Genomic DNA, 24,940 nt, shown 5'->3' on the forward strand with positions numbered 1-24,940 from the left:
ATAGACATTATCCAGTTATGAGACATTCTGCAATTGTCAAAATGCCTTTAGAGTAAATGTTCTATTCCATTGTAACTGTTGCAATGAGAGGCACTCAGTGAAGTGAATCCGGCCGTCTTGGATGCGCATTTGTTATCAAGCAATTGTATTGTTGGTACATGATGCTGGGGGTATGGATACTGATACACCACACTTTCTTTAGTCAAGAAAACAGTGGGCTGCATCTTATCTGGGAACCTTCGTAAAACTGGATGTACAGCACAACTGGAGGGTAATCTTACATACATTGGTTAGTCAGCTGGCGAATGCTGGACAGCTGTTGCTACGGTAAGTACGTACACATGTGCAGGGAACGGAGTGAGCATTCTCATCAGATTTTTGGTGTTTGTTTGTCCTGACCATATATGGTTATCACCAGCGTGGATAGGGTCAATTTGAGTACCAGTGTATATTAGAAGTATAAAAATACAAACAGAACAGTTGTCTGCTGGAAATTTTGATTATTAGCCACTTAGCTAAAGGAGTTTGTTTGTTTGTTTGTAGCCAAGCACTTTATTTCAGTCCCAATTGCCCAAACATCAAACAGCTAACAATCTAAAGACAACAGCTACTGATTCAAGTTTAACCTGGTCACCTGGTCTGATAGACAGGCAGCTTTTATAGATTGTCACAACAAATGTAGTACTAATCTGACACATGTCATGCTCAAAGGAACGTGTCTTTGGAAATACGAAGTCTACAAACCAGGCTTAACATTTTGTGCTATCCTTGTTAGCTTTTTATATATACCAAATTTGAAAGCTTTGTCAAAAGCAAAGTCTTGAAGTTTGTTTGGCCTTTTGATGCTCGGCGTCGTCAACGTTCAGCATCACTGAAGTCATCGTTGTTGTCATCTTCCTTGTGGTTCTACCATTGGTCTGCTTCCGTTTACTTTGGCTGTTGTCTTCAGAACCATGGCTGTCATCTTCACTATGATTATTTCTAGTTCAACGGTTATGAAAGCCATATGCAAAGAGTGCCATTTATTTGCATGGCATAAACAGAGCATGCGAGATAGACAGCCCTTTAGTCCTTGGAGCTTCAATGTATTGAGCTAATTGCCATTCTTAGCGCGCTGTATAGCTTGCAAGATCTGATCCAGAGGAAGGTGTGCATGGTGCACTGTAACGGCTAGCCAAATTGGTGAGGAAGAATTACCATTTTATTGCCAGCGACTTCAATTTTTAGTAGCATTTGACTATTTCGCAATAGTACACTGCATAAGCAACTGAACTCAGCGTTGGGTAATTATTGATATTTTGCCTTTTACTTGTATCTTGAGGGTGTACTCCATGGTAATGTGATTATGATATTGTGTGTGTGTGTGTGTGTGTGTGTGTGTGTGTGTGTGTGTGTGTGTGTGCGTGCGTGCGTGCGTGTGTGCGTGTGTGTGTGTTGCTTGAAGGACCCAAGCATCTCAGTCATGTGGTAGGCAACTTATTAGACGAGTTCTTACCAGCAATGAGCAGATCTTCAGATTTAAGGAAATGCAAAGTTGCCAGTTTGCTAGGTTTGTAATTGAAAGAGTAATGGCAACAGCAAGCCACATATTATAGCTGAGACAGCACATGCTGCATCTGTCATAAGAGAGTCTCATGCAAGAGCAACTTTAGCAATGTATTTAGATTGTTGAGGTTATCACCCTTCAGCAGAGTACTGCAAGGTTATATAGTCTTATCGTTTTGCCTTACACTTTTGCTTAGAAAGAATTATTAATTCATCTACTCCTGATGGTTCTTGAGAATCACCTTTTGAGTTGTGGGCATTGTCCACTTTGGATAAGACACCACAATACATGTGACATAATCTACTATGCTCTATTAGCTGAGCGCAATCTTGTGAAATGGGACAGCGGTGTTCCAGCATTGATGCAAGTTGACAGGGTGACATCTATCAACCCGATTTTCTGGAAGGAAAGCCTTGATATTTTGATGTCACTGTGTGCAATAGCCTACAACCATCACATGTCATCAAAGCTACCATCAACACAGACTCTGCTGCAGAAGATGCAGAATGCAACAAAGACCTTCAGCATGAATCAGAAGTGACCGCAGCAGGAGGAGTTTCTATTCACTGGTTTGTGGAGACTCTTGGTTTGTGAACTGACTCCAGTTTGAAATTCTAAAGGCAGTTTCTTTACGTGTTTTTGCTGTATTAAATTATTCGTTCTCACGGTTGCTGCAAAACACGTTGCAGCAATGATATAGTTTTCAGGCGGGGTCTATCTCTGAGACTCTCCGAATCTAGTAGGTTAGAGAAAGAAGTGTCATCCTGTTGACTTTGAATCTGGTGTCATGTAGCTGTCGTCAAATCTAAAGAAGTTGATTCTCTCTTAGAAAGTAGGTTCCGTACGATTACTCATGTTTCCTCTTCCCGGGTAAGGTTTAACTAAGTGGACAAAGAATGTGGATTGCTTTTCAGTAGACAGTTAACCAACTTTCGATTTGAGTTACAGCTTCTGAGAAAAGCAGAAGGTGAAGTAGGTAAAGCTTCCCTAATGCCCATACTTCCTTTTCCAATTTGGTAGCACTACTTGTGACCATGCAAAGTCAGAAACAGAAGATCTTGTGATCGGCCAAGTGATTGTCATAGACCTTCATCAAAAGTAGACAATGGGCTGTTTGTAATACCAGGTATCACTGAACGTAGCAAATGGTTAATTTTACATATGAACAGGCAACTTCTCAAGAACTGAAGTTCCACTTGTGGATTTTCAAGATCTGGAAGATGGGAATGGGCCTCAGCCACTTGATCAACTTGCTTCTTGAAACAAGTAGATATTATGCATGTAGTCTTGCATAGCCAGAGCCTAATTACCATTATACATATACCGCCACTTGTGGCGGCAAATATGGCTTTAGTGAGGAATGAAAGACTTTGGCTGTTTACAAGCATAAAAGAAGACGAACACAGACACAAAATTGTTATGTTTGTAAATTGGGTCGAGACTTTAGAGATCCATCAACAAACTGACACATCTGGGAAAGTGAATCACAGGTGATGAAATCTGGCTCACAAACTGCGATGCGAATCCAGATAGATTCTTTGCTGTTGGAAATGGATTCACTCATGTTGATCTGAAACTGTACCTATTGACAGTTCGTAGTTATAAACCTCTGGAGTTTCAAAGTATAGTTATGGCAGCTGATTTGTTAGCTATTATAGACACTTATAGTATGCAAAGTAAGTTAATCAAACTTGACATGGAATGACAATTAGCATAGTGTTTCACACATGTTTATGTTTGTTTGTTGTGAAGGGGATAACCGCTGTTTACTTTCAAGTGTCTCAAGGTGAAACTGTCAGCAAGACTGCAGCACCAGGTATATGTATAGTGAAGCATTGTGCTGCTAAACTTTAGAAACTGCTGTCTTGCTTTACATAGTTGTATTGCACGTATTGCCATGCATTTGTGATGGATTGGAATAAGGAGAATGATGTGTTGATGTATTTAAAAAGTTTCTTCTGTAGCTGTACTTTGTGGTAAACTGGTGACCATTTTGAAAGTTGTTCGGGATTCACTTGTTGACCCTACATCTACTTCTGGTGACTCTGAACCCATTAGGAAATTAGGTACATGTGCGATTATATATCTCTCTATGATGTGTTCTTGTTTTGATGTTTATCCATATTTGTCTGATCATTTGTTTATCTGTTCTTGTTTGTCTACTCATTAGTTTGTTTGCTTATGTGATTTCTGAGTGTAACATTATGCTCATTTGTATGTGCAGGTGATCAGCTGTGGCGTGATATGTCACACTTAATCATTAGTCATTGTCTTGTGCACACAATTCCTAAACAAAGTAGTGAGGTGAGATAAATTTAATGTTTTCATTGTGCATAGTATTTATTCTGCTGTACTCAAGTAGTTTGGTTTCCTTTCTTACAGTTGTTGTCGTATCAGGAAGTGATTAGCTGTGTTTCAGACTTTGAACGTCAGTTGGCTGAGTTAGGTAATGGGTCACTTAGGTCTATGTTATCTAAATAGGCTTAGGCCTTAACATACATTTTGGTTGATGGTGAAAGGTATTTATTACTAGTACTGTAATCCTAATAGAAATTGGTTATTGTAGAAAATGTTTTTGTGAGGTTGTATGTTGCTAGGAGCCAAAAGACTACTAAGATGTTTGAGCATTTGACTGTTGCTATCTTAGTTTATTATTTACTAAAGCTTACATTATTTTGTTTTCCATCTTCATTTTTCTGTCATTTAGACAGTGTCTTGTGTCTAAGGGATCTTTCACATAAATGCAAGTGACAGTTTAATAATAACACTAAATGTTGTGATTCTACTAGTGCAACACAAGCTTGTGCGACAGAAAATATATTGTGTCGTCATCACCCTCTATGTAGGGTAAGTGAGGTCTTTACCCTCAACTGGGTGCCCACCAACCCGGCAGGTAAGTCCCAGAGAGGTACATGTTTTCATGTAATCCATATGGCGCTAGTAACTGGCTTATCAATCATTGGTTGCGTGCACTACCCCAGCAGACTACCAGGAAAGCACTGATCCTCATTGCCAATGATCCCCAAGCCAGATCACAGTAACTCCTCATCGATGGAAACAAGTCTACTCTCACAGACTTAGCCAAATAGACAGTGTGAAAACAAACAGACTCGTTTCAATATATTGCTGTCGCCAACAGTGATTGAACCCAAGACATCATGGTCAGAGAAGCAGAACTCTAACCACTAGGCTATAGTGGCTTTTTTATGTTGTCATCACCTTCTAAGTGAGGTAAGTGGGGCCTTTACCCTCAACTGGGCGCCCACCAACCCCCGGCAAGTAAGTCCCAGAGAGGTATATGTTTCCATGTAATCTATTATGGTGCTAGTAACTAGCTTATCGATATTTATTGCATGCGCTACGAGGATTTCACCAGCTCTGAATAGCACGCCCAGTAGATATCAATGACTACCAGGAAAGCACTGATCCTCATTGCCAACAATCCCCATGCCAGATCGCAGAAACTCCCCATCGACGAAAACAAGTCTAATTTCACAGACATAGCCAAATAGACTCGTTTCATTATATTGCTGTCGCCACTCGGGATTGAACCAGAACTCTAACCACTAAGCTATTAGTGTGTGTATCGTTATGCCTCTCCTTAATGGGCAAGTGGGGTCTCTACCCCCATCCGGGCACCCACTAACCCGACAGGTGAGCCCAGCAGGGTACATGTTTCTGTGTAGTCTACATGGCGATCAATGACTGGCCAATTTGATATAGATTGCAGTCATTACGGTGATGGTGAACTCGATACAGCATGCCTAGTGGATATCAATGACCACCAGTAAAGCACTAAACGTCATCGTCAATGGACCGTTCGCCAGGCCACAGAAACTCCCCAACGACTGAAACGAGTCATAATCTCATGGATAAAGCTAGAGAAACATGAGAAAAAAGACAGGCAAGTTTCATAATTTACTGTCGCCACTGGGGTTTGAACCCCCAAACCTTGGAGTGGTAGCCATTGTCGCTAACTAAGTTATGTCGTGCTCAACCAGATCAGTCTGGTTTGTAAAGTCTATTACAAGTACCGAAAGCAAACCCTGCTTCAGAAGTACTTAGACCATCACAGCTGTCTAGAAAGAAGACATGACTTTACGAAGGATTCGAGTAGATCCCAGAAGCACTGTTGTCCGTAAGTGCTGCAGGTTGTGATGACATGGAATAATGTCCAGCCACCGTGCAATACCTGCGTGCGCTGTGCCCAAAGCTCCCAAGACCACCGGAACCACCAGTGTTTGACAATGACACATGCGGCTTATCTCCACTCACAAGTCGCTGTACTTCGCCAACTTCTCAGCATGTTTCTTGCCATTGTTGCCATCAGCAGGACAGCTGATATCAATAAGAAGACAAGTGTTTGTCGTCTTATTTCTGAGACAGATGTCTGGACGATTGGCTTTGATCTTCCTGGCAGTGGGGATGGTGGTATCCCACATCACAATAATGTCATCCGTCTCCACAAGCCTATCAGGATGATGCCGGTACCATCTGCTCTCCGCTGGAACCCCAAAATGACGACAAACATCCCAGTGAATGATGGAGGCCACCTGATTGTGTCGATCAGTGTAGTCCATCGGTGCCAAAGCACTGCAGCCTGCCACAATGTGGTCGACTGTTTCCAGGCCTACACTGCACATGCGGCAAGTAGGACTGACATCACGATGCCCATAGTACCGAGTCCAAAGAGCTTGGTCTTGAGCGGCAACAACCAGTCCCTCAGTTGCAGCAGGAAGATTTGCTGCCTTTAGCCATTCGTAGGTCTCTTTATGTTCACAGGCGGTGCTCAGTGAGACGACGATACTGCCCGTGCATAGGCTTCCCGCTCCAGGATCGCACACGAAGAGAACTGCAACACATACGGTAATGTCTTGCATCTGTTTCAGGCGCTTGCTCGAAGCCACATTTAACTGAGATGGATGCATTCCTGTGTAAGTTCTGCAACTTGTCGTTGGAAGCAAGACTCCTCCGCAGCTGTGCAGTAAAGCGACAAGCCATACACCTGATCGAGTGTGAAGATTTTCCAGAGTCACACTCCCGTATCATCTGTATGAAAGGATCAGAACTGTCAGCACGGTAGCAGTTCAGCCTCACAATACAAGATTGATATGTTGACTCAATCTGTTGTAATCCCCTACCCCCATCACTGCAAGGAGTGTACAGTCGATCAACATCTGCAGAAGGATGGTGGACACCGTGCATAGAGAGGAGCTTTTCTGGTCCGTCGATTGAGCCTCTGCAGGTCCGTGAACCCCATGAATGATGCCAAAACCGTAAGTGAGAACCGTTAGTGCAAACCCATTGATGGCTAGAATCATGTTCCGATCATACAACTCGGTCCGGAGAACCACCTTCACTCTGCGAAAGTACTCACGACGGAGTCTCTCCCGCATCATGCTGTGCTGAATACTGTTACTCTCATCTACACTCAAGTACTTGTAGACTTGACCTGGTTCCAGACAGTTGATGGGTGTCCGTTTTTTTTACCGTCACTCCAGAGTTGTGTCCAGATAGTCTGCCGTTGACAAAGTGTGCAACAGCGCACTTGTCCAGACCAAACTTCATCTGGATGTCATCAGAGAAGGTACGAACCGTGTGCAACAACCCATCCAACTGATTAAAGTTTCTGCCATACAGCTTCAGATCATCCATGTAAAGGAGATGACTGATGAGCTGACGTTTGGCAGTCTTACCATGCCCAGTGGTCATCCGGTAGCCGTAACCGGTTCAACTCCTTACTCAGAGGATTGAGAGCCATAGAGAAGAGAAGTGGAGAAAGTGAGTCATCTTGGAAAATACCCCTCCTGATCTGCATAAGCCTTGTCTTGATCGTACTGGTCCCGCAAGAAAGTACCATCGATGTCCTCCAACTCTTCATCACACATGACAAGAACTTGCACAAGACTGGACTGATCTTATGCATCTGAAGGCATTGGAGCAACCAACCGTGTGGCACGCTGTCATAGCCTTTCTGGTAGTCCACCCAAGCCATGCTCAAGCTCTTGTGCCTGGTCTTACAGTCTTCGGTAAGCAGCTTGTTGATCAACAGCTGATCCTTTGCACCAAAAGATTCCTGTCGACAAGTCTTCTGCTCCGGAGCCATGAGGTTTCTCTGAACCAATGCCCTGCAATCTTCTGACTGATGACTGAGGTGAGGGTCTTATAGAAGACAGACAGACACGTGATAGGCCGGTAATTTTTGGCCTTGTCAGTCTTGTCATTCTTAGGAATCAGAGTGGTTGTTCGTTGAGACAACCATTCGGGTACAGAGTTTGGATTCTGAACCAGCAGGTTGTAGTTACGAGTCAGATCAGTGTGAAGACACGTGATACGCTTGACCCAGAAACCATAAACCTTGTCTGGACCAGGAGACTTCCAGTTCCCCATCCTTTTGAGACATGATATGACCTCATTGTCTGAGATAGGTAACCACTGCTGCTCATCTTTCGGTGCGTCTTGCCATCGGTTTGATGTCTCAGCCAGAAGGCAGACTCATTGTGATGTGCCTCAGTTTCTAGGATACTACCCCAATACTGCTCGATCTCAGACTCGGATGGCGGGGAAGTGACCTGGATACGTTGCTTACCCAACTCTCTGTAAAACCATCCAGCATCTTGTTGAAACGAACCGTTCTGGCGAAGTCTTCTACGATTCTTCTCCAGCCTCCTGGTCAGCTCGACCTTGGACTTAAGTTCCATTTTCAATTGATTGATGGAGACCTCACAACTCTCCGAACAGGAAATGCCCAACCGATGCCGGAGAAGTTGGAGTTCATGTAACATACGAATGCCCGATGAACCCTTTCTAACCTCCAGCAACAGTGAGATCGCACGTCAAAGTGTGAGTATCTCCGTATTCAGCCTTTGTCTCCATGTCGGGGTTTTGAGAATCGGCTGACTTCGTCGTCTTTAAGCCCCGCCTTTGGACACTAGTGAAGCAGCAGAGTATACCAGGTAACTGTGCCGTTATGCCCCTCCATAATGGGCAAGTGGGGTCTTTATCCCATCTGGGCACCCACCAACCCGGCAGGTGAGTCCAGCAGGGTACATGTTTCTGTGTAGTCCACACGGTGATCAATGACTAGCCAATTCAATATAGATTGCAGGCATTACAGTGACCGCGAATTCGATACAGCATGCATAGTGGATATCAATGACCACCAGGAAAGCACTGAATGTCATCATCACAGACTGTTCGCCAGACCACAGAAACTCCCCAACGACTGAAACGAGTCATAGTCTCATGGTTAAAGCTAGAGAAACATGAGAAAAAGGCAGGCAAGTTTCATAATTTACTGTCATCACTGGGGTTTGAACCCTCAAACCATGGAGTGGTAGCCATTGTCGCTAACCACTAAGCCATGGCGGTGACTTATGTGTCGTGCTCAACCAGATCATTCTGGTTTGTAAAGTCTATTACAAGTACCGGAAGCAAACCCTGCTTCAGAAGTACTTAGACCATCACGGCTGTCTAGAAAGAAGACATGACTTTACGAAGGATAGTTATTGTCTTATTTATCCAAAGCAATCATTGAATAAAATGAAAGGGTTTCACCTTAAGTAAACGTGGCATCAAAAAGAAATGGTGCATTTGAAGTATAATACAAATCAGTTTGAATAAGTCATCTACCTGTTTATTTAGCACCTTTGACACAACCAAACCTGGTCTAGACAAGGGGTGTGTGTACAGGAAGTTCAAACTTGTGTACATGGATGCATAAAATATATTGTTGGAAAAACACGTACTGCCTATATGCGTGCATGTTCTCCGCGATGACAAATCACTATGTTTTGTGTCTGTTCTCACTGAGGGTCGCCCCAACAATGCTTTCCGTTTTAACTAATAGGCCTTCTTTGGATGGAGAAATTTAGTTGTAACTGGGACATGTTACCCTAGATGAAAGATGATGTAAGAATAGCATATGGTTGTGCACTTGTCAGCTGTGTGTGTGCAATGTGTAAGAGATGAAAACACTGTAACAGATATAGAAAGTATGATTTCCAAGACCTTCAAACTTTTTGGTCATTTGAGGGGTTTATCTTCAACACTACCCTCTCAATACCAATACAAGGCAATGATTATTAAGGCATTGCTAGATTGGGCAGAGACCTGGACATTGAAAGCAGATCATGTTTGACCTCCTTTCACAGCCATTGTGTAAGAAACTTTAGGTTTACCAGATACCAGCAATGGGAGTAGAAGTTGACTTTTAAAGGAGCATTCCGGAGATATGCGATAGGCTACCTGCTTCGCCTTTGCTCGCTATTGGGGAATCCATACTAACCGAAATGGGTATCTGGGCGCTATCTCAGAGCAAACCTGACAGATGTACGTTAAGAACATTACATAACTTAAAAACTGATGGGCTGTTTCAAGAATTTTGTCCACCAACTGAAGTGTCCTTTTTGCATGCCATCAGATCAAGTGAGTCTTACTGACACAATCATGTTCCAGGAAATGGTCTCTCTGTTGTTTGTGTCTCTTCAAGTACGGTCGAAACCGTCGTGCTACTTTCAGATCGTCTGGAGACTGACCTTCTTTTTGTGTAATCTATTTCCATCCGGCAACATTCAAAAGAATCTGTGTTTGTGAGATTCTTTGACATTATGGGCAATGGATGTCGTTGATGGTATTGTAACAAGGCACTCATTCCTACACACTTTTGCAAACTTCCTCGATCACCGGACTTTACTATTTTGGTTGCGCACTATGCTGCGCACAGACTGTGCAGCTCTCCGGAGTGTACCTTTAAAGACCCTTTTACATTGGTTTGTTGTGTGCTGGTTCATCCTTGACATCGTTGTGGATAGATTGTTACAGTGATTGCAGAGTTTGAAATCACAGTTGGTCATGTGACATTACCCGACTGCTTTTGTCTGGTGAATTCTGATTATGCTAAGACATCCAACTGAACTACAGTATGTATGGCCATTATACAGATAGAAGCCGCAATTACTGGTACCCTTTCATTGCTCTCTGTTCACGTTGACCTTTGTGTTTGAAAATCTGCAATATAAGGCTAAGTCGACTAAATAAATTGATTATCATCTTTGTCTGTCCCAATTTTGGAGGTCGTTCACTGAATATTTTAATTTATGCACATGCTCAAAGCAGAATTTTGCCTACAGTAGCTAGAGGGGTACCATATTTCTTTGCATTTAGCTGCATGCCGGTCTAAGCTGGGGATTACCAGGGTGCCGGTATACCCCGTGGTATACCGGCATGCTGGAGAAAGAGAGGTGATATGACCAACCTTCCAATAGACTGGACCCATAGATCTATGCTGCATCCATTCTTAGATATTGATTGAACTAACATAAATAATTACTAAGATGTATACTAGCTTTTTCATCTATATGTAGTATATAATCAACCCGATACAATGTTTGATTTTCTCTGTCTTCATCCTCCTTCCTCTTCATTATCTTCCTCTATTCCTTATCTGTCAGTTCTGTGTGTTCCTCTTCTTGTTTGAACTTAATCTTGTATGCACTGACGAGACACTCCACATTCCCTGGCAACTTTGTTTTTGTTTTCACCGTGCTCGTTGTACTTGCATAGTACCGCTAGCTTTTTCGATTGTGTCTGATCTTCTGCCACACTGTGAAGATCCATTCTCGATGCGTTCTGGCTGTTCGACTTATCTCTTTTCTAACTAGGCTTCGTGGAAGCTGTATTCTCTAGGTCAATGAATCGAATTATGGCGCTTGTGCAGTAGAATTACCACGCATGTGTAGTTGCCCCCTTACCATTTCCGGCACTTCCTCACGCTATACTGGCACGTCGGGGTTGTTACCAGAGTCTGACAAGCAAGTTTCTGGTAATCCCTGATATACCGGCATGCAGCTAAATGTGCAAAAATACGGTAGCATGGTAACATGTGCTACAGGTGGAATACCAAACGAGTCATACCTTTTGTCATGCTTCAGATTCGATGCTGCTGTCAGTATGGGTGCATCATTCCAGAGCAGGCCATTGTTGTAGATATCTTCACGGACTACAATAATGGTGTGGTTGATTCTGAAAGTCCCACTACTGGATCATTTCTGGACATCCTGCGTGGAAACTTGAGTCAGCAGTGCTAAGAAGGGGCTGGTAAGAGTAAGCCCACGGACCTCTGTTGTGGATGTCATAAGTTTGCTTGGGCAATACAAGAAGTTCTGCATCACAAACCAGACAGCAAGAAAGCGTGATGGGTCACTGTGTAAAGCTGGCGCATGTTGTTTCAACTTTTGTAGCCAAATCCACACAGGTATTTACAATTCATACTCATACATAACATTATAAATACGTAATAATAACGTACTAAATAAAAATAAATAAAATTAATCTGTTCCAGTTTTGAAAATATATCTGGATGATAAGCAATGTATTTAGTTGACTTGGCCTACTCCTGTATTCTAAGCTCATGGCAACAATTGGTGTCATTTGAAACTGAAAGTTTCCCAATTGTTATTCTTCTAGTAAGGATGTTACAGAGTGGAAACAGATGTCAGGAAAGGTTTCTGTATATCAAACATGTTTGCACTTATTAACTCATTAAGAGATTATGTGTCTGGATATGCGTACTGTAACAACAGATTTGTAAATTAGGTAAGGTTAATGGCACAAACATCTAAATGTCAGGCTGAACATCTGGCATTGCTCTGTTGATCAGTTTCCAGCAGTTGACAGTCATGTTTGTCAGTTTTTGGCATATATGCATCTTCTTGCCATTGTCCATAGTCTCATGGGCAACAGACAGCGAAATGTTTTACTTGTATGTTTTGTGATGACATTTTTGCATCAACTAAACAGACTTCGTGTGGAGACATTTATAGTTTGAGAAGAGATATTTAGTTTAATTTCTGAAGAGTTGCCAGAGTTCTGCCAAGGATTTCCATTAAGGGCCAAAGACTCTTTAGGAGACACGTGACTTCACACTGAACAATTCCTAAAGTTGTGTGTCTGCACGGTTCTTGACTATAGGTATCCTACTTGAATCATTTCTTTCTTGTTGGTATGCTTCAGAGATGGTATGCTTCTGAGATAATAACACAGCATGCCTTAGCTACAGGGGTCATTCAAAATTATTGACAATTTTACGAGTGTACAAAGCACACACTTTTCTGAAGCCCCCCTCTCGTCAAGAGTGTACGCAATATTTTTGGTGCATAATTCAATAGCTTGACCACGGTTTCATCTGTTACAGTGTTGACGTGTGGTGTGGTCTTCAACGCTTCTGCAGTGATACAGTTCTTTCTTCATTCAAGTCAACTCGCTCAAATGAGGTCAACTCGAGGTTTCTGGTCATTCAAGTGGACAAAGACAAAACATTGAGAAAGTTGTAGTAGACACAGCTGGGCTCTTTATGGATGGTTGATGTTGTTGTAAGCGTATAGAGGCCATAACTCCCCTCTCCTGTAACATGTGCTTTGTACCATCGTGAAATTGTTGATAATTTGAATGACCCCTTAGCATTTGTGATTGTATCTGAGCTATGCTTTATGGTCTGACAAGCCACTTTGTATTAAGGTTGTTCCTGCCTTGATTGGTTACTTGAATTGCTACCTACAGTGCTTTCCTATGATGACATTAGAGCCAGAGTGGTGGAGAACTGTCCTCTACAGTTATTAATCCCTGAAGTGTTCCTCATTTTAGTAGGACAGTCATTCAGTTGAGGTTTCTTGACATTGTCTTTGACACAGAAGTAATTGAAAAGTGACATCATGAGTACATGACACGTAAAGCTTGTAGATATCAACATAAATTCATATTTAGCAATCATGTGCTAACCAGATATGCCGTGTAGCTAGCTGAGAGTTTAGAATAATTGGAAAAGTTCTAAGAAGCTGGGAGAAGTACCATTGAGTAATGAGATTGTTGCCCGCCTGTTTATCTACCATTTTTCGTAGGAAGTAAAGACTAAAGATGCTGAATTTGAAATGGTTACATAATATTTATTTAGCATGGGTTAGGCAACAGCCTAGATGGGTTGGGATAGTTGTGCCTGTCTCACGCTAACCCACATGGGCAGAACCTTGAGTTGCATGGCGATGATAAGAGGATATTGTGCAAGTAGGAGAGAGCAGATGCAGCTGTGTTGCCATTATCTGACATTTGACTTCGTTACTGTAAACCAAGAAATTTTCGGTAGTATAAACATTTCAGTACCTCCTGAATATTCCGTTTTGGTAGCGATCAATTTTCAGTACGTTGACGTCGTTGAAATCTTGAAACTCTTGTGTGGATGCACAGGAATATCTAGATGGTACTTAGTAGTTGGCAGCAAGTAGACATTACGCAATTGTGCTCAGCACAGATGGTGTGTACAGCAGGTGAGTTACTAATACCAAAAACTGCTCACTTTTCAGACCCCAACGTTGAGGAGACAGAAATTGACGTGGCGGCACGTGCCTTGGCAAATGCAGAGATTGATGCTTCTGTGTGTGAGACCGCCGCAAACAACAGCAAAAGAATTCATTTACAGTATCAGCTGTACGGCTCTGAACTGCGTCCAAGTATTGCAAGGTACACTGACTTGCATGAACTGCAAGCAGCCTCGAGGCACTTTTCACCAAGTTAGGGCATAAAGTCCCGTATATGACAATACCATGCTTCCGGACATTGCTGCTGGCTGCTTACACAACATTTAGGTAGAGATTTATTTTGGGTACCTCGTATGTCATACCGAAATTACCAAAAATAGATCGCCACCAAAAATTTCTTGGTTTCCGGTATATAATATTGTACTTAAATAGTATGAATGTGGCCAGTGTCACACTGGTGCTACCAGATGCATGACACGGTGTTGAATTCTGGTAATGTTAGGCTACTATTTACACTAGAAGCTGTATCAGAAAGAAAATGTAATGTTTTGCAGATGTAGATGTGCATATGTTGAATAGTAAATCATTTAGTGCATAGTTAGCTTTCTCATTCTATTGACTTTATCTTGCAAAGAGCTTATTACAACATGTAAATGTTTATGTTCAGTTGGCTGTAGAGTACGTTGTTGTATTGACTCTAAACATTTTATCAATTTAAATTCAACAAACCAACCGCACTGTGACGTCAAGGTGACCTGAATTCTTATGGCCTGACATTTGCTAACCGGTGTAATTTCTTGTTTGGTTAGACAAACAATGCTTTGCCATGTACTGATCACTAAATCTCATTTGTGTTTTTCAAATAATGGAAATTGCATATTGTCTGGCAGTCGTACTTTTGCATGTGGAAAGTTTTCCATATTAGTTGTGATTTGGAGGCGATAAGAGTGGTTTGCTAGAATTGTTCGAATTCCCCACTTTGGGACTTCTCGGTCATAGGCACACCTACTAATTAGTAGGTACATATCTGGAAACTTGCAAACACATGCAGCATAAAGGACCGTAAGTTTTGACTCAATGTGTGTTTATCTGTCAATGTCAAACTTAGCCATAAGTCGTAGCAGTGATTACTGTTTTTTTTGAAATTCTAGTTATTTTTGAAGATATTTTGTAGATTTGACCAACAGCTGCAGCGTATTCATCTTTATTTTTACTTTCTATTTTTTCATTCGTCTTTACTTTCTCATTTAGATGACTGGGACGTGTGAAATATTCCTCTAAGTTCCTCCACAAATAGTTTTCAGGAGGGTTTGACTGATCATGCACAACTTTGCAGATATTTGCACTAAAATTTGTCCACTCTGACTCCCCCTGCCCCCCTCGGAATTTTGTGTGGTTCTTGCATGGGCAGATGTTCCCAGCGTTTATCCAATGAGCAATTAGTAATTAGCATAAAGGGTAGGTTTGCCTTTTAATTGAAGTCTGTCTATTGGTTAGAGTAGCTACCTAAACAATTTGCATAACAAGGTTGGCGGAAGTTCATCTGCAATGCACACCCAAAGAATGGCATGACCATGAGCTTTAAATTGAAGTGTTTAGTGTGTCTCTACTCTCTGTTCGCGTTCACTATGAATCTGGAACTGCGTAATGAAGCACCTGTGTTGGTTTAGAAACACTTAACTAATTGCCTGTGACCTACTAAGTGATTATGACATCAATAGCTTGTTTACTCTGACTTCGGATTTACTGTTACTGACACAGACGTGTTTTACTGTGACTTACAATACCTGCAAAACACGTAGAAAAAAAAGAAGAAAATTTCTAGATAAATGGAATGCAGGAAAGACATTGTGGAGAGCTATAACATCACAAATGAGATAGATGACGACTACGAAGTGACGGAAGTTGATAGTGATGTTACATTGACCAGCCAAGCCCAGACGAACACGACCAAGCGTTGCTGAATGCATGAAGCTTTGCACTAGAGTAATCAATAGTAATGAAGTAATTGACATGGCATCTGCTTACATGACCACTTATCTGTAATCATATCGTAACCATAATGTTCTAATAGAACAATGGTCTTTGATATGCAAAAACCTTATCCTCCTGGGTGTGTCTTATTTACATGCTATCTTTAGCGTCTACTAGAAATCTGAGCTCTTGCGCTTTCGAATGATGCCAAGATTGTTGCTTACCGACGAAGGACACAGGAGTTATAGCGATTTTGTAAATACACAGTGGATGCGAACAGAGAGTAGGACCTTGCTGTCAAAAGCTATTCAGAATTTACTGAGTGAGAAGTCAGCATGGACAGACTTTAGGTTTACCTGTCCATGTCCTGCCATTGTTTCGCACAAAGTGCGTGTTGGCTTTTGATGTTACATTATTTTTCACAAAACTTTATTGTAGGGCTGCATCAATTTTTTTGTTTGTTTCTGGTAACGTAAGAGTAAAATCACAGTCGGTCAGAAATTTTGCTGAAATTGAGGGTGTGGTTTCTGATGAAAGTGTTTGAAATGGGCATGGCTGGGTATATACCTGCTTGCCCGGACTTTTTGCTTCCTTTAATGAAGCTACAAAACTATAGCTTAGGCTAGTTGATGTTGATGAGACAGAAGGCATTGTTAACTTAGTTTGTGAACTTGACAGAAGGTTTCTCACATTCGTCATACTGGAATGTTGAGACATGGGTACATTATGTCTAGCTTCTTTCTGCAATTGCAGTGTTGCAGAAACTATCTGCTGAACTAGCTATGCATTTCTTGTCTACATTTCCACATGGAATGGCTTTTGCGTATGCCTTGAATTCTTGTCTCTTCGGATTTTATTGTATTGTTGCGTCTGTTGGCATGTGAAAATTTTGCTTATATTTATATCTATTTTTGTGTCTTCTTACACTGTTTCAGTAACTTTTGTAATGTAGGATATATTGGTGACGATGTTGATGCGTTGACACAATATGCTAAGGATGTTAATGTTCACTTTGCTAACCAGAAGGTATGGCTTCGAAGAAGTTTGTGATTATACGGTTGATGTATTTAGTGTCAATATTGTATTCAGTGTCAAGATTTACTGGTTGAAGCAAGGAGAATTCTTTTGACTGATATGCACACTACACTGCTAATCGATGACACCAAAGAAAGAGGTGGGCTGCTCCCTGCTGATGAAATGTTTTGTGCTTCTTGTAGGTGGACATGTACTTGGCTAGTCCAAGCATCATTAGATTTGTAACTTTTGTTTGTTTGTTTGTTTGTTTGTTTGTTTGTGTGTGCACTAGCATGTGCACGTATATAGTTTGTAGGCCAAGTCTAAAAGGTTGTTCAATTAAGAGATACAGCACAATCGATACAATTACTGGTTTCATAAGCAGATACAGAAAGAGAGCACTACTGTCTAGTGTTTGTTAAGGAGAAGCATTTCTAGACATGCATAGAAAATTCAGTTCACTTTGCATTTTGATTTGTATATCTGTGGTGTGGACAGCTGATGATGAAGGTCAATTTGCTGAATAAATGTTGACTACTTCCCCAGTAATTTCACAGAATAAATCAATGACATGTGAAGAAGGTTTGTGTGTATTGGTAAAGAACAGCATTAAATGGGAGTTTGTGATGAAACGATACTTCTCTTTAACATCATTGCTGACTTGTGGCTTCTTGTGTATGATGTAGTAGGAAAGATCAGGCTAACATTTTTTGCTTTCATTTGCTGATTGCAAGCAAGATGCTTACCGGTGACTATAATATAAGAGTGTGTAATGACAAATCTGTTTAAAGCTAACACATCTTACAAGTTGTCATTTTTGGCTATTTACATGCACTGGCAGATTGTCATATGTTACTTGAAATCACCAACTGACTAGATAAGGACTGGTTTTTGTGGTCTAAGTAACTTTTAATATGATCAAATAAATCAACACTTTCAGTACAGTACTTTTTCTTTGCCATGAAGATTTATTCACTAGATCTAGCTGATAATTATCAAACTATTTTTGTCATGTTTGACGATTTTGCTGTTGTATTCAGGTGGGCTTTTGTTGCTGGATAAGCCTTTAGACGTAGACAAGGAAGCTGTGCATGAAAGAACAGTTGGATTTAGTAGCAGCGTTTTACAGCAAACAACTCATCATTTTCCAGCTTGCCATGTCAGTAAAAATGTCAAAGAGTTGGTGGATCTTGCATACAAGACATTGATTGAAGCAACAGAATCAAGTCAATGGTGTGAGAATTAATGTTGACTCTAGAGCACGTAGCTTTTGTGTTCTAACTTTTAAGTACAATCGGATAATATTACATTACCAGTTATCAAGAATGTGGAAGTCTGGCAATATTGGCTATTTATGAGTAATGAGAAATATTGGGCAGGGATGCAGTTTAAGAAGATAGGCAAAACACTTGTCATGAGTGTTATAATGACATTGTTTATGATGTCAAAAGGTGTGTGCATGTATGATTTTGTGTGTTCACAAGCCAATTTTTACTATTAAAGGCTAGGCCAACTAAATTTCTTGATACTTGGATTTGCCTGTCCAGTTTTAACTTGACCAGAAAAATGGAATTTTGATGTGCACATGCACGGTTACTTTCTGTCGAAAGCTTCGTATTGTGTGGGCAAATTGGCGACTGTGCAGGTGCAAACAGCATGTGTTCACGTGTTGTCTTCTGCATTCTGCTTGTCTCTTAAGGACATCTGTTTCTGTGTCTGTTTCTGCATTCCACTGGCTCTTTCACAGCTTTTTCTTCAGTGTCTGCTTTTGCATTTTTCCAACTTTTTTCATAGTGGACATCCCTCTTGTCTCTTTTGGAACTGCTCTTTCCTATCGTCATTTCTTTGCTCTCAAGCACATGGCTACTGCCACTGCTTATTTGTGTGTCAGACTGCTGTCATCGACTTGTCTGCATTTGAAGATTGAGCCTTCCTTTTTGGACTTGATGTTCTATGCTGTTTTCTCATTTTTAGAACACAAATTGAATCGCTAGAGCAGTTTAAAATTCAATAACTGAATTGTTGTTTATTAAGGCAGGACAACAAAATGCTACGTAGTCATATTGTTATTTTTGTTTTGGTCTGCTTGGTCAAGTTTTCATGTCAAAAGGTCCGAGCATCAAGAAATTTAGTTGGTTTGGCCTAAGGAACTGAAAATTGTGGATTGGATAACACACCTGGATGTTGGCAGACTGCTTGTTGGTTTGTACTTGTGCATGAACAATTTGGCAATATGTACATTGCCTTCTTTGTACCTATGTGTGAGGACACGCGCTCTGAAGATGGAATGATTTTGTGTTTGTGTGGACTGCAGTCTTTGTGGAGTCTTGCGGAAGTTGGATTTGGTGATCAAGTAAGTGGTGTAAAACTGTAGAAAAGTTGCCATCTCCACTGTTTTGTCAAACAAGATGCTGAGGTGAGGATGATGTGCAGCGAAACTAAGTGGAAGTAATGCTTTCATAAGTATGAAGCTGTATTTTTTGATATGAAATATGGCAGAATTGTAAAGTAGTGCTTTATTCTCGGGATTTTGCTGACCTTGAAAACCCCTTTGTGGCGTAAAGGTCATGTCAATATCTCTCCATTACTTATGGTGACACCACACACTATGAACTAAATAAACCACAGGCTGGCGGTTGCATAAGTCAATGTACTGGATGTGCAATGTAGCTAGCATCTGCCATGTGAGTTCAAACTGCTTTTTATTTTATGCACAGCGAGATCTGCATCTGTGGTGCTTTAGGGTTTGCCCCAGACATTACCTCAAAAGGGAGCATGTGATAATTGTCAATTACCAATCATTATCTTATTGAATTCAAGAAACTATATGTTGCGACGCTAGTCTACAGATGATCATGTTTCTTCAACTTATTTTCTCTGTTTCTTATCGATGGCCAATGAGACACAGCTCTTTCAAAGTCAAGGTTCATATTGGTGATACTTTTTGCCATAACACGCAAAAACCCAAACAACCAGATGAAATTTTGTTGCATGTCTGCGTTAGAAAAAATGGCATGCAAACATTTGGCTTAGTACACACAGACTGTTTCGACATGACAGTTGCATGAACGGTTGAACTGTAAGTCCAGTTGATGGAGTGAAGTGCTCCCCCTTACGTTCCCTCTTTAGGTGAAAACTGCGGATTTTTTATTATTTGTGTGGAATAGTTCATCATTTCTTGTGTACATGTTAAATTTATTTTGGTTTGCAGTTTCTTACTCTGTTGAATTGGGGTTATCAGTGGTTTACATGAGATTGTTTGTTTAAGCATTAAGTATAAATGTACTGAGAGGTCAGGTGTAGTTAGTATTAATATAAAAAGAAAAGAGCCCCTGCTTGCCTGCTAATTTTTCCTGATATTTTACATTAGTCTGGTGGTTTTTTGGTGTGTCTTTAGTATATTATATAATAACAGGACTTCTAATCATGGATGAAGAGATGCATTCAATTTGTGTAGCTACTACTGCAATTATTAAGTTTGTATTGGTATTACTTTTATGTGTGGTGACTTTGTCTATTTTGTTACAGTGGTGTTCAGTTATTCTTTGCTGTGAGAGACATGTTTGAACTGTTTCGTGCAGTTGCACCATCCTATCACAAGAAAATTCTGGTAATATATTCTTTGCATGTTTGTTTGGAAATTTACCCAATTGTTTAATCAATATTGGTTGGATTGTTGTATTCATTAATGTGTGTGTGTGTGTGTGTGTGTGTGTGTGTGTGTGTGTGTGTGTGTGTGTGTGTGTGCGTGCGTGCGTGTGTGTGTGCATGCGTGCATGCGTGCGTGCATGCGTGCATGCATGCGTGCGTGTGTGTGTGTGTGTGCACGCGTGCGTGCGTGCGTGCGTGTGTGCATGCATGCGTGCGTGTGTGCGTGAGTGCGTGAGTGTGTGCGTGCGTGCGTGCATGAGTGCGTGAGTGTGTGTGTGTGTGTGTGTGTGTGTGTGTGTGTGTGTGTGTGTGTGTGTGTGTGTGTGTGTGTGTGTGTGTGTGTGTGTGTGTGTGTGTGTGTGTGTGTGTGTGATATGGCATCGTACAGTGTCGAAACATGAAAGAAAAGATCTTGAGAGAAAATTCCACTATAAATGGTTAAACAGAATGTAATTCTGATATGTTTCAACCCGAAGGCCGTTTTCAATCAGCTATAACAGTAATTGACTACTGTTTGTTGTTGTCTGGTTTTTAAATATGTTTTCCTGTTACGTCACAAAATGTGACCACCAATCGTTAATTAACTACATTAAGTCCAGTATCCTGATTCATACTATGCCTTTTTCCAGATCTATATAGTCTCTTTTACTCTTCTTTGATGGTATCCTCCTTCTGTAGTGAGTTTTTGCACTTTTCTAGTTCATTTGATGTCCTTGTTTCCAGCAATGTGCTGCCACTGTGTTTGTGTATACGTCTTAAACTTAAATAACCAACTCACATCAACAAATATCTCCATTACAAATCTGCACACACCTACTCTGTCAAAGCTGGAATCATCAAGAGCTGACACAATCTGCACCACATCAACAGATGAAGAAAAACATATATCAGAAGAACGTTTACCAACAACGGATATCCAAGGAGATTTATAGAACAACAATTAGACAAACAGAAGAAACATCCAATAGACAAAATGAAAAAGAAACACAGCAAATGTTACAACTTTCGTACATTCCTGGTATGACAGAAAATATTCGCCGTCTATGGAAACGCTTAAATGTCAACCTAGTTTGTAAATACTAATATACCATTGTATCAATAATAAGCCATCCAAAAGATCCAATTCCATCAATGCAACAAATAGACACCGTGTACCAAATACCATGTCGAGACTGCAACTACACCTACATCGGAGAGACTTCACCAAGCTCAAGTCAAGCGAGGAGAATGTTGAACTTCATTATTGGACTAGGTAAAACGATCCCACGCTGTTAGACTACCATTTAGCATTGCTTTTTGATAAGTACTTCCGAAATCAATTTAGTATTGTTTTGGTTCAGACTAGAGTTCACACGCTTCACACTATCTCTGGTCTGGAAGTTTGAGGCTAATCTGTGTGCTGCCTGAAAATAGACATGGTGAATGCCTTTAACAACTGCAGTTATCATCGTTTCTACACTGTATTCATCAGGAATTTCAGTCGTGGTTTGCATGGGTCCAGTGGTGTTACCATTGTCAAGGAGAGCTTTTGTCTTGGAGATCACACAATTTATTCACACGGTGGAGTGCAGCAAGGTGACTTGTTGGGCCCACTTTTGTTTTGTTCGTGGTGACCGATCTATTAGAAACATAGATCCTTTTCCAAATCTACATTTACAACTTTGGTACCTTGATGATGGCACCTTTTTCGGTTTGCGCTCCAATGTGGCTTCATTTGTGGAACAGATCTAAGTTAAGGATCCTGTCCGTCTCTTGGTCTTCAACTCAATTTGAATAAATGCGAGGTTTTCTGGCCCAGCGGTGATCAGTCATTTGAGGAGTTTCCATCAAACATGCACAGTTGACATTCTTGGCACTCCAGTTTATGGTACGAATGCATTCTTTGGCCAGAGAGTATACAAAGTTCTCCAATGCCGACATCTTTGCAAGACTTACAAAATCCTCAAATAGACCTACTTCTGTTATGAAGTTGTTTGGGGGGTTTGTAAATTCAATCACTTGTTGTGCACAGTTCTACAAGGTAAGGCAGACAACCAATTACTTTGTTTCGATACCGGAATGCAACTTTCTTTGGAGATGCTGATGCATTCTTCTATTTTTGATGAAATCTGGAAACAGGCCACATTACCAATTCGACTTGCGAGTTTTGGTCTACGGAAGGAACCTCATTATGTGGCAGCTGCTTTTGTTAGCAGTTGTAACACCACAAGATCATTATGTGAAGAACTACTTGATCAGCTAGCTTTGACTTTTCCTGGTGAAGCCAAGCAAGGGATACTTTGATGAGACAGCTACCTTCTGGCAGCAGTATAATAATGTATCCATTTCACGCTAGCCAATGGCAATTTCAAGTTTCATTAGACTACTGCCTTCAGTCATCAATTAAGGCAACTTATAGCTTACGTGATTCTGCTCTCTTGAATTCTATCTCAGCCTCACATGCTGGTTCATGGTTGCGGGCAGTTCCTAATCTGAAATTGGGCCTCGCCTTGTGACCACAAGAGATGATGGTTGCCCTACGTTTATGGCTTGGAATTACAGTACCATGTTTCTGTCACAACCAAAGCATCAGATGTATCTGTAGACAAGTACAGTACTGGATGAATTTGGCAACCACCTTTTATGTTGCTGTCAGGGAAGCACTAGAATAAGACGCAATGATACCTTATGCAATGTTGTTTTCCACACTTTACATATTGACAACTCCGACACTCGCCGTGTTTGTTTGACGATACCAGCAGACCAGGAGACATTTATCACCCTGATTTCATGATTGGTAGATCCGGATATTATATTGTTTCAGTTTGGAATCCTCTACACTCTTCTCTCATTAATGAAGCGACTGGGCGTGCAGGCGTAGCAGCAGAAGTGGCAGAACAAGCAAAGAACAAACTATATAAAACTTCAGTTTACAACTGTGGCGGAATGTTTTTCCCATTGATTGTGGAATGCGTTGGCTGCTGGTCTCCGAAAAGTTTAGAACATTTGGAAAACATACCATACTTGCGCGCTTTTAAAGGCATGCCAGTTAATTGCGGGGTTTAGCAAGTGTCGCTATACCTTTTATCCAGTCTTGCACGCAGCTTCTCGGCATCCCACATTCTTTCACCATCTTTGAGAAATTACTTTCCAAAGTTGCCAATCTCATTAAAACTTTACTCTTTTTCTGAATTGTATACGATTTTCTACCATTTGTAGTCGCGTCAACTTTTGCCATCATCAAACATGCGCAGATGAGCATTACGAGGTTGCACGTGTCTGGAATTCCTAGGACACGTATACCTCAGTCTGTATAGGCATACCTCAGTCTACCCTGGCATGCAAGTATAGGGTATCAGATCGGTTTGATGCTAATTTTGGTAAACCCCCTTTAATGGCATGCCGTTAATTAAAAGCGTGGAAATACAGTAGTTAGAAGAACAACTTTTAGCAGAGGACTGATTTTGAGTAGAGCTGTAACCAACCTCCATGAGCTACTCTCAGTCAGATTGTGGGTACACAATGCTCGCATGATTTTGTGGAGATTGTCTTTGGAGGCACGAGACTTATCAGATGTACCTTGAGAATGGCGCTCTCTGGTCTGGAAGTTTGAGGCTACGTATAGATCCATCATCGAATCATGGCTGTTTTTTTTAATCAACCACGCCCATTAAACGTGCCCAAAGTAGGCGTGGTTAACAGTTTACGTGTTGGCATTTCTGTAGGCCAAGGCTTTGCCTCGAACTTCCGAATGTTACTGTTACTGCAGGTAGATACCCCGGATACCTCAGATGGAAGCAAGCAGAGCCGTATATAGAGCCTAATTCAAAGAATCTGCTATGTCCAGAAGGATGGAGCTAATGGGTCTGCGCAAAGTGACTGTCAGAGTGTCTCATGGTAGGCTTGTCAGGAGAAAGGACTGGCAATCGTGAGAATTGGGTGCAAATCGTGAGATTGTGAGACACTCTGATAAATCGCTAGTCTCACGACGAAATTGTAAAAGTTGAGAGGCCTGTTAGTGTTTATAATTCAAAATAGAACAGAACTTGTACACTGGTGTCTTTTTTAGCTTATTTGTAGAGTCAGGGTGTAGTAGAGATGACAAGTCAGATGGATGGGTACACAGCAAAAGTAAGAAAAAAAGAAATTGAACTATTTGGATCAATTTTTGTCCTCGGATATGCTAAAGGGGAAGTCTAACAAAATGAACTTAACTTGTATGAGTAGATCTCATGAAGACAAATTGATTGCTATTTGTTACTTTGTTATCTTTGCTTTTGTAGCTGAGAACAAGCGATGTTTCTGTGGTATGCAACGCCCATGTACTTTCTCTCTGCTTCCTAGTGTAGTAAGCTCCACCCACTGCAAACAAATTAATGCATTTACGGATGACTGCTCCGGATATGTCGAAAATGTCGAATCTGAATGCGAAGATGAAGATCTGTCTTCTTGCCGTCAGTGGTTT

The 24,940-nt window shown here is 41.1% G+C and overlaps 1 protein-coding gene across 1 annotated transcript in view; it reads left to right on the forward strand.

Annotated features, from left to right (window-relative positions):
• The window catches only part of LOC134181538 (centromere/kinetochore protein zw10 homolog), a 56,815-nt gene that overhangs the window by 149 nt on the left and 31,726 nt on the right, over positions 1-24,940 (forward strand). Inside the window, exons 2-12 of the mRNA XM_062648813.1 lie at positions 3,299-3,362; positions 3,511-3,612; positions 3,771-3,850; positions 3,929-3,992; positions 4,336-4,393; positions 11,439-11,557; positions 11,622-11,801; positions 16,784-16,857; positions 16,921-17,005; positions 17,886-18,078; positions 20,374-20,455. Of these exons, the coding sequence (XP_062504797.1) occupies positions 3,299-3,362; positions 3,511-3,612; positions 3,771-3,850; positions 3,929-3,992; positions 4,336-4,393; positions 11,439-11,557; positions 11,622-11,801; positions 16,784-16,857; positions 16,921-17,005; positions 17,886-18,078; positions 20,374-20,455 (1,101 nt within the window). The remainder of the gene's footprint in view (positions 1-3,298; positions 3,363-3,510; positions 3,613-3,770; positions 3,851-3,928; positions 3,993-4,335; positions 4,394-11,438; positions 11,558-11,621; positions 11,802-16,783; positions 16,858-16,920; positions 17,006-17,885; positions 18,079-20,373; positions 20,456-24,940) is intronic.

Source organism: Corticium candelabrum, chromosome 6, assembly GCF_963422355.1.
Source record: "Corticium candelabrum chromosome 6, ooCorCand1.1, whole genome shotgun sequence".
Lineage (NCBI taxonomy): Eukaryota > Metazoa > Porifera > Homoscleromorpha > Homosclerophorida > Plakinidae > Corticium > Corticium candelabrum.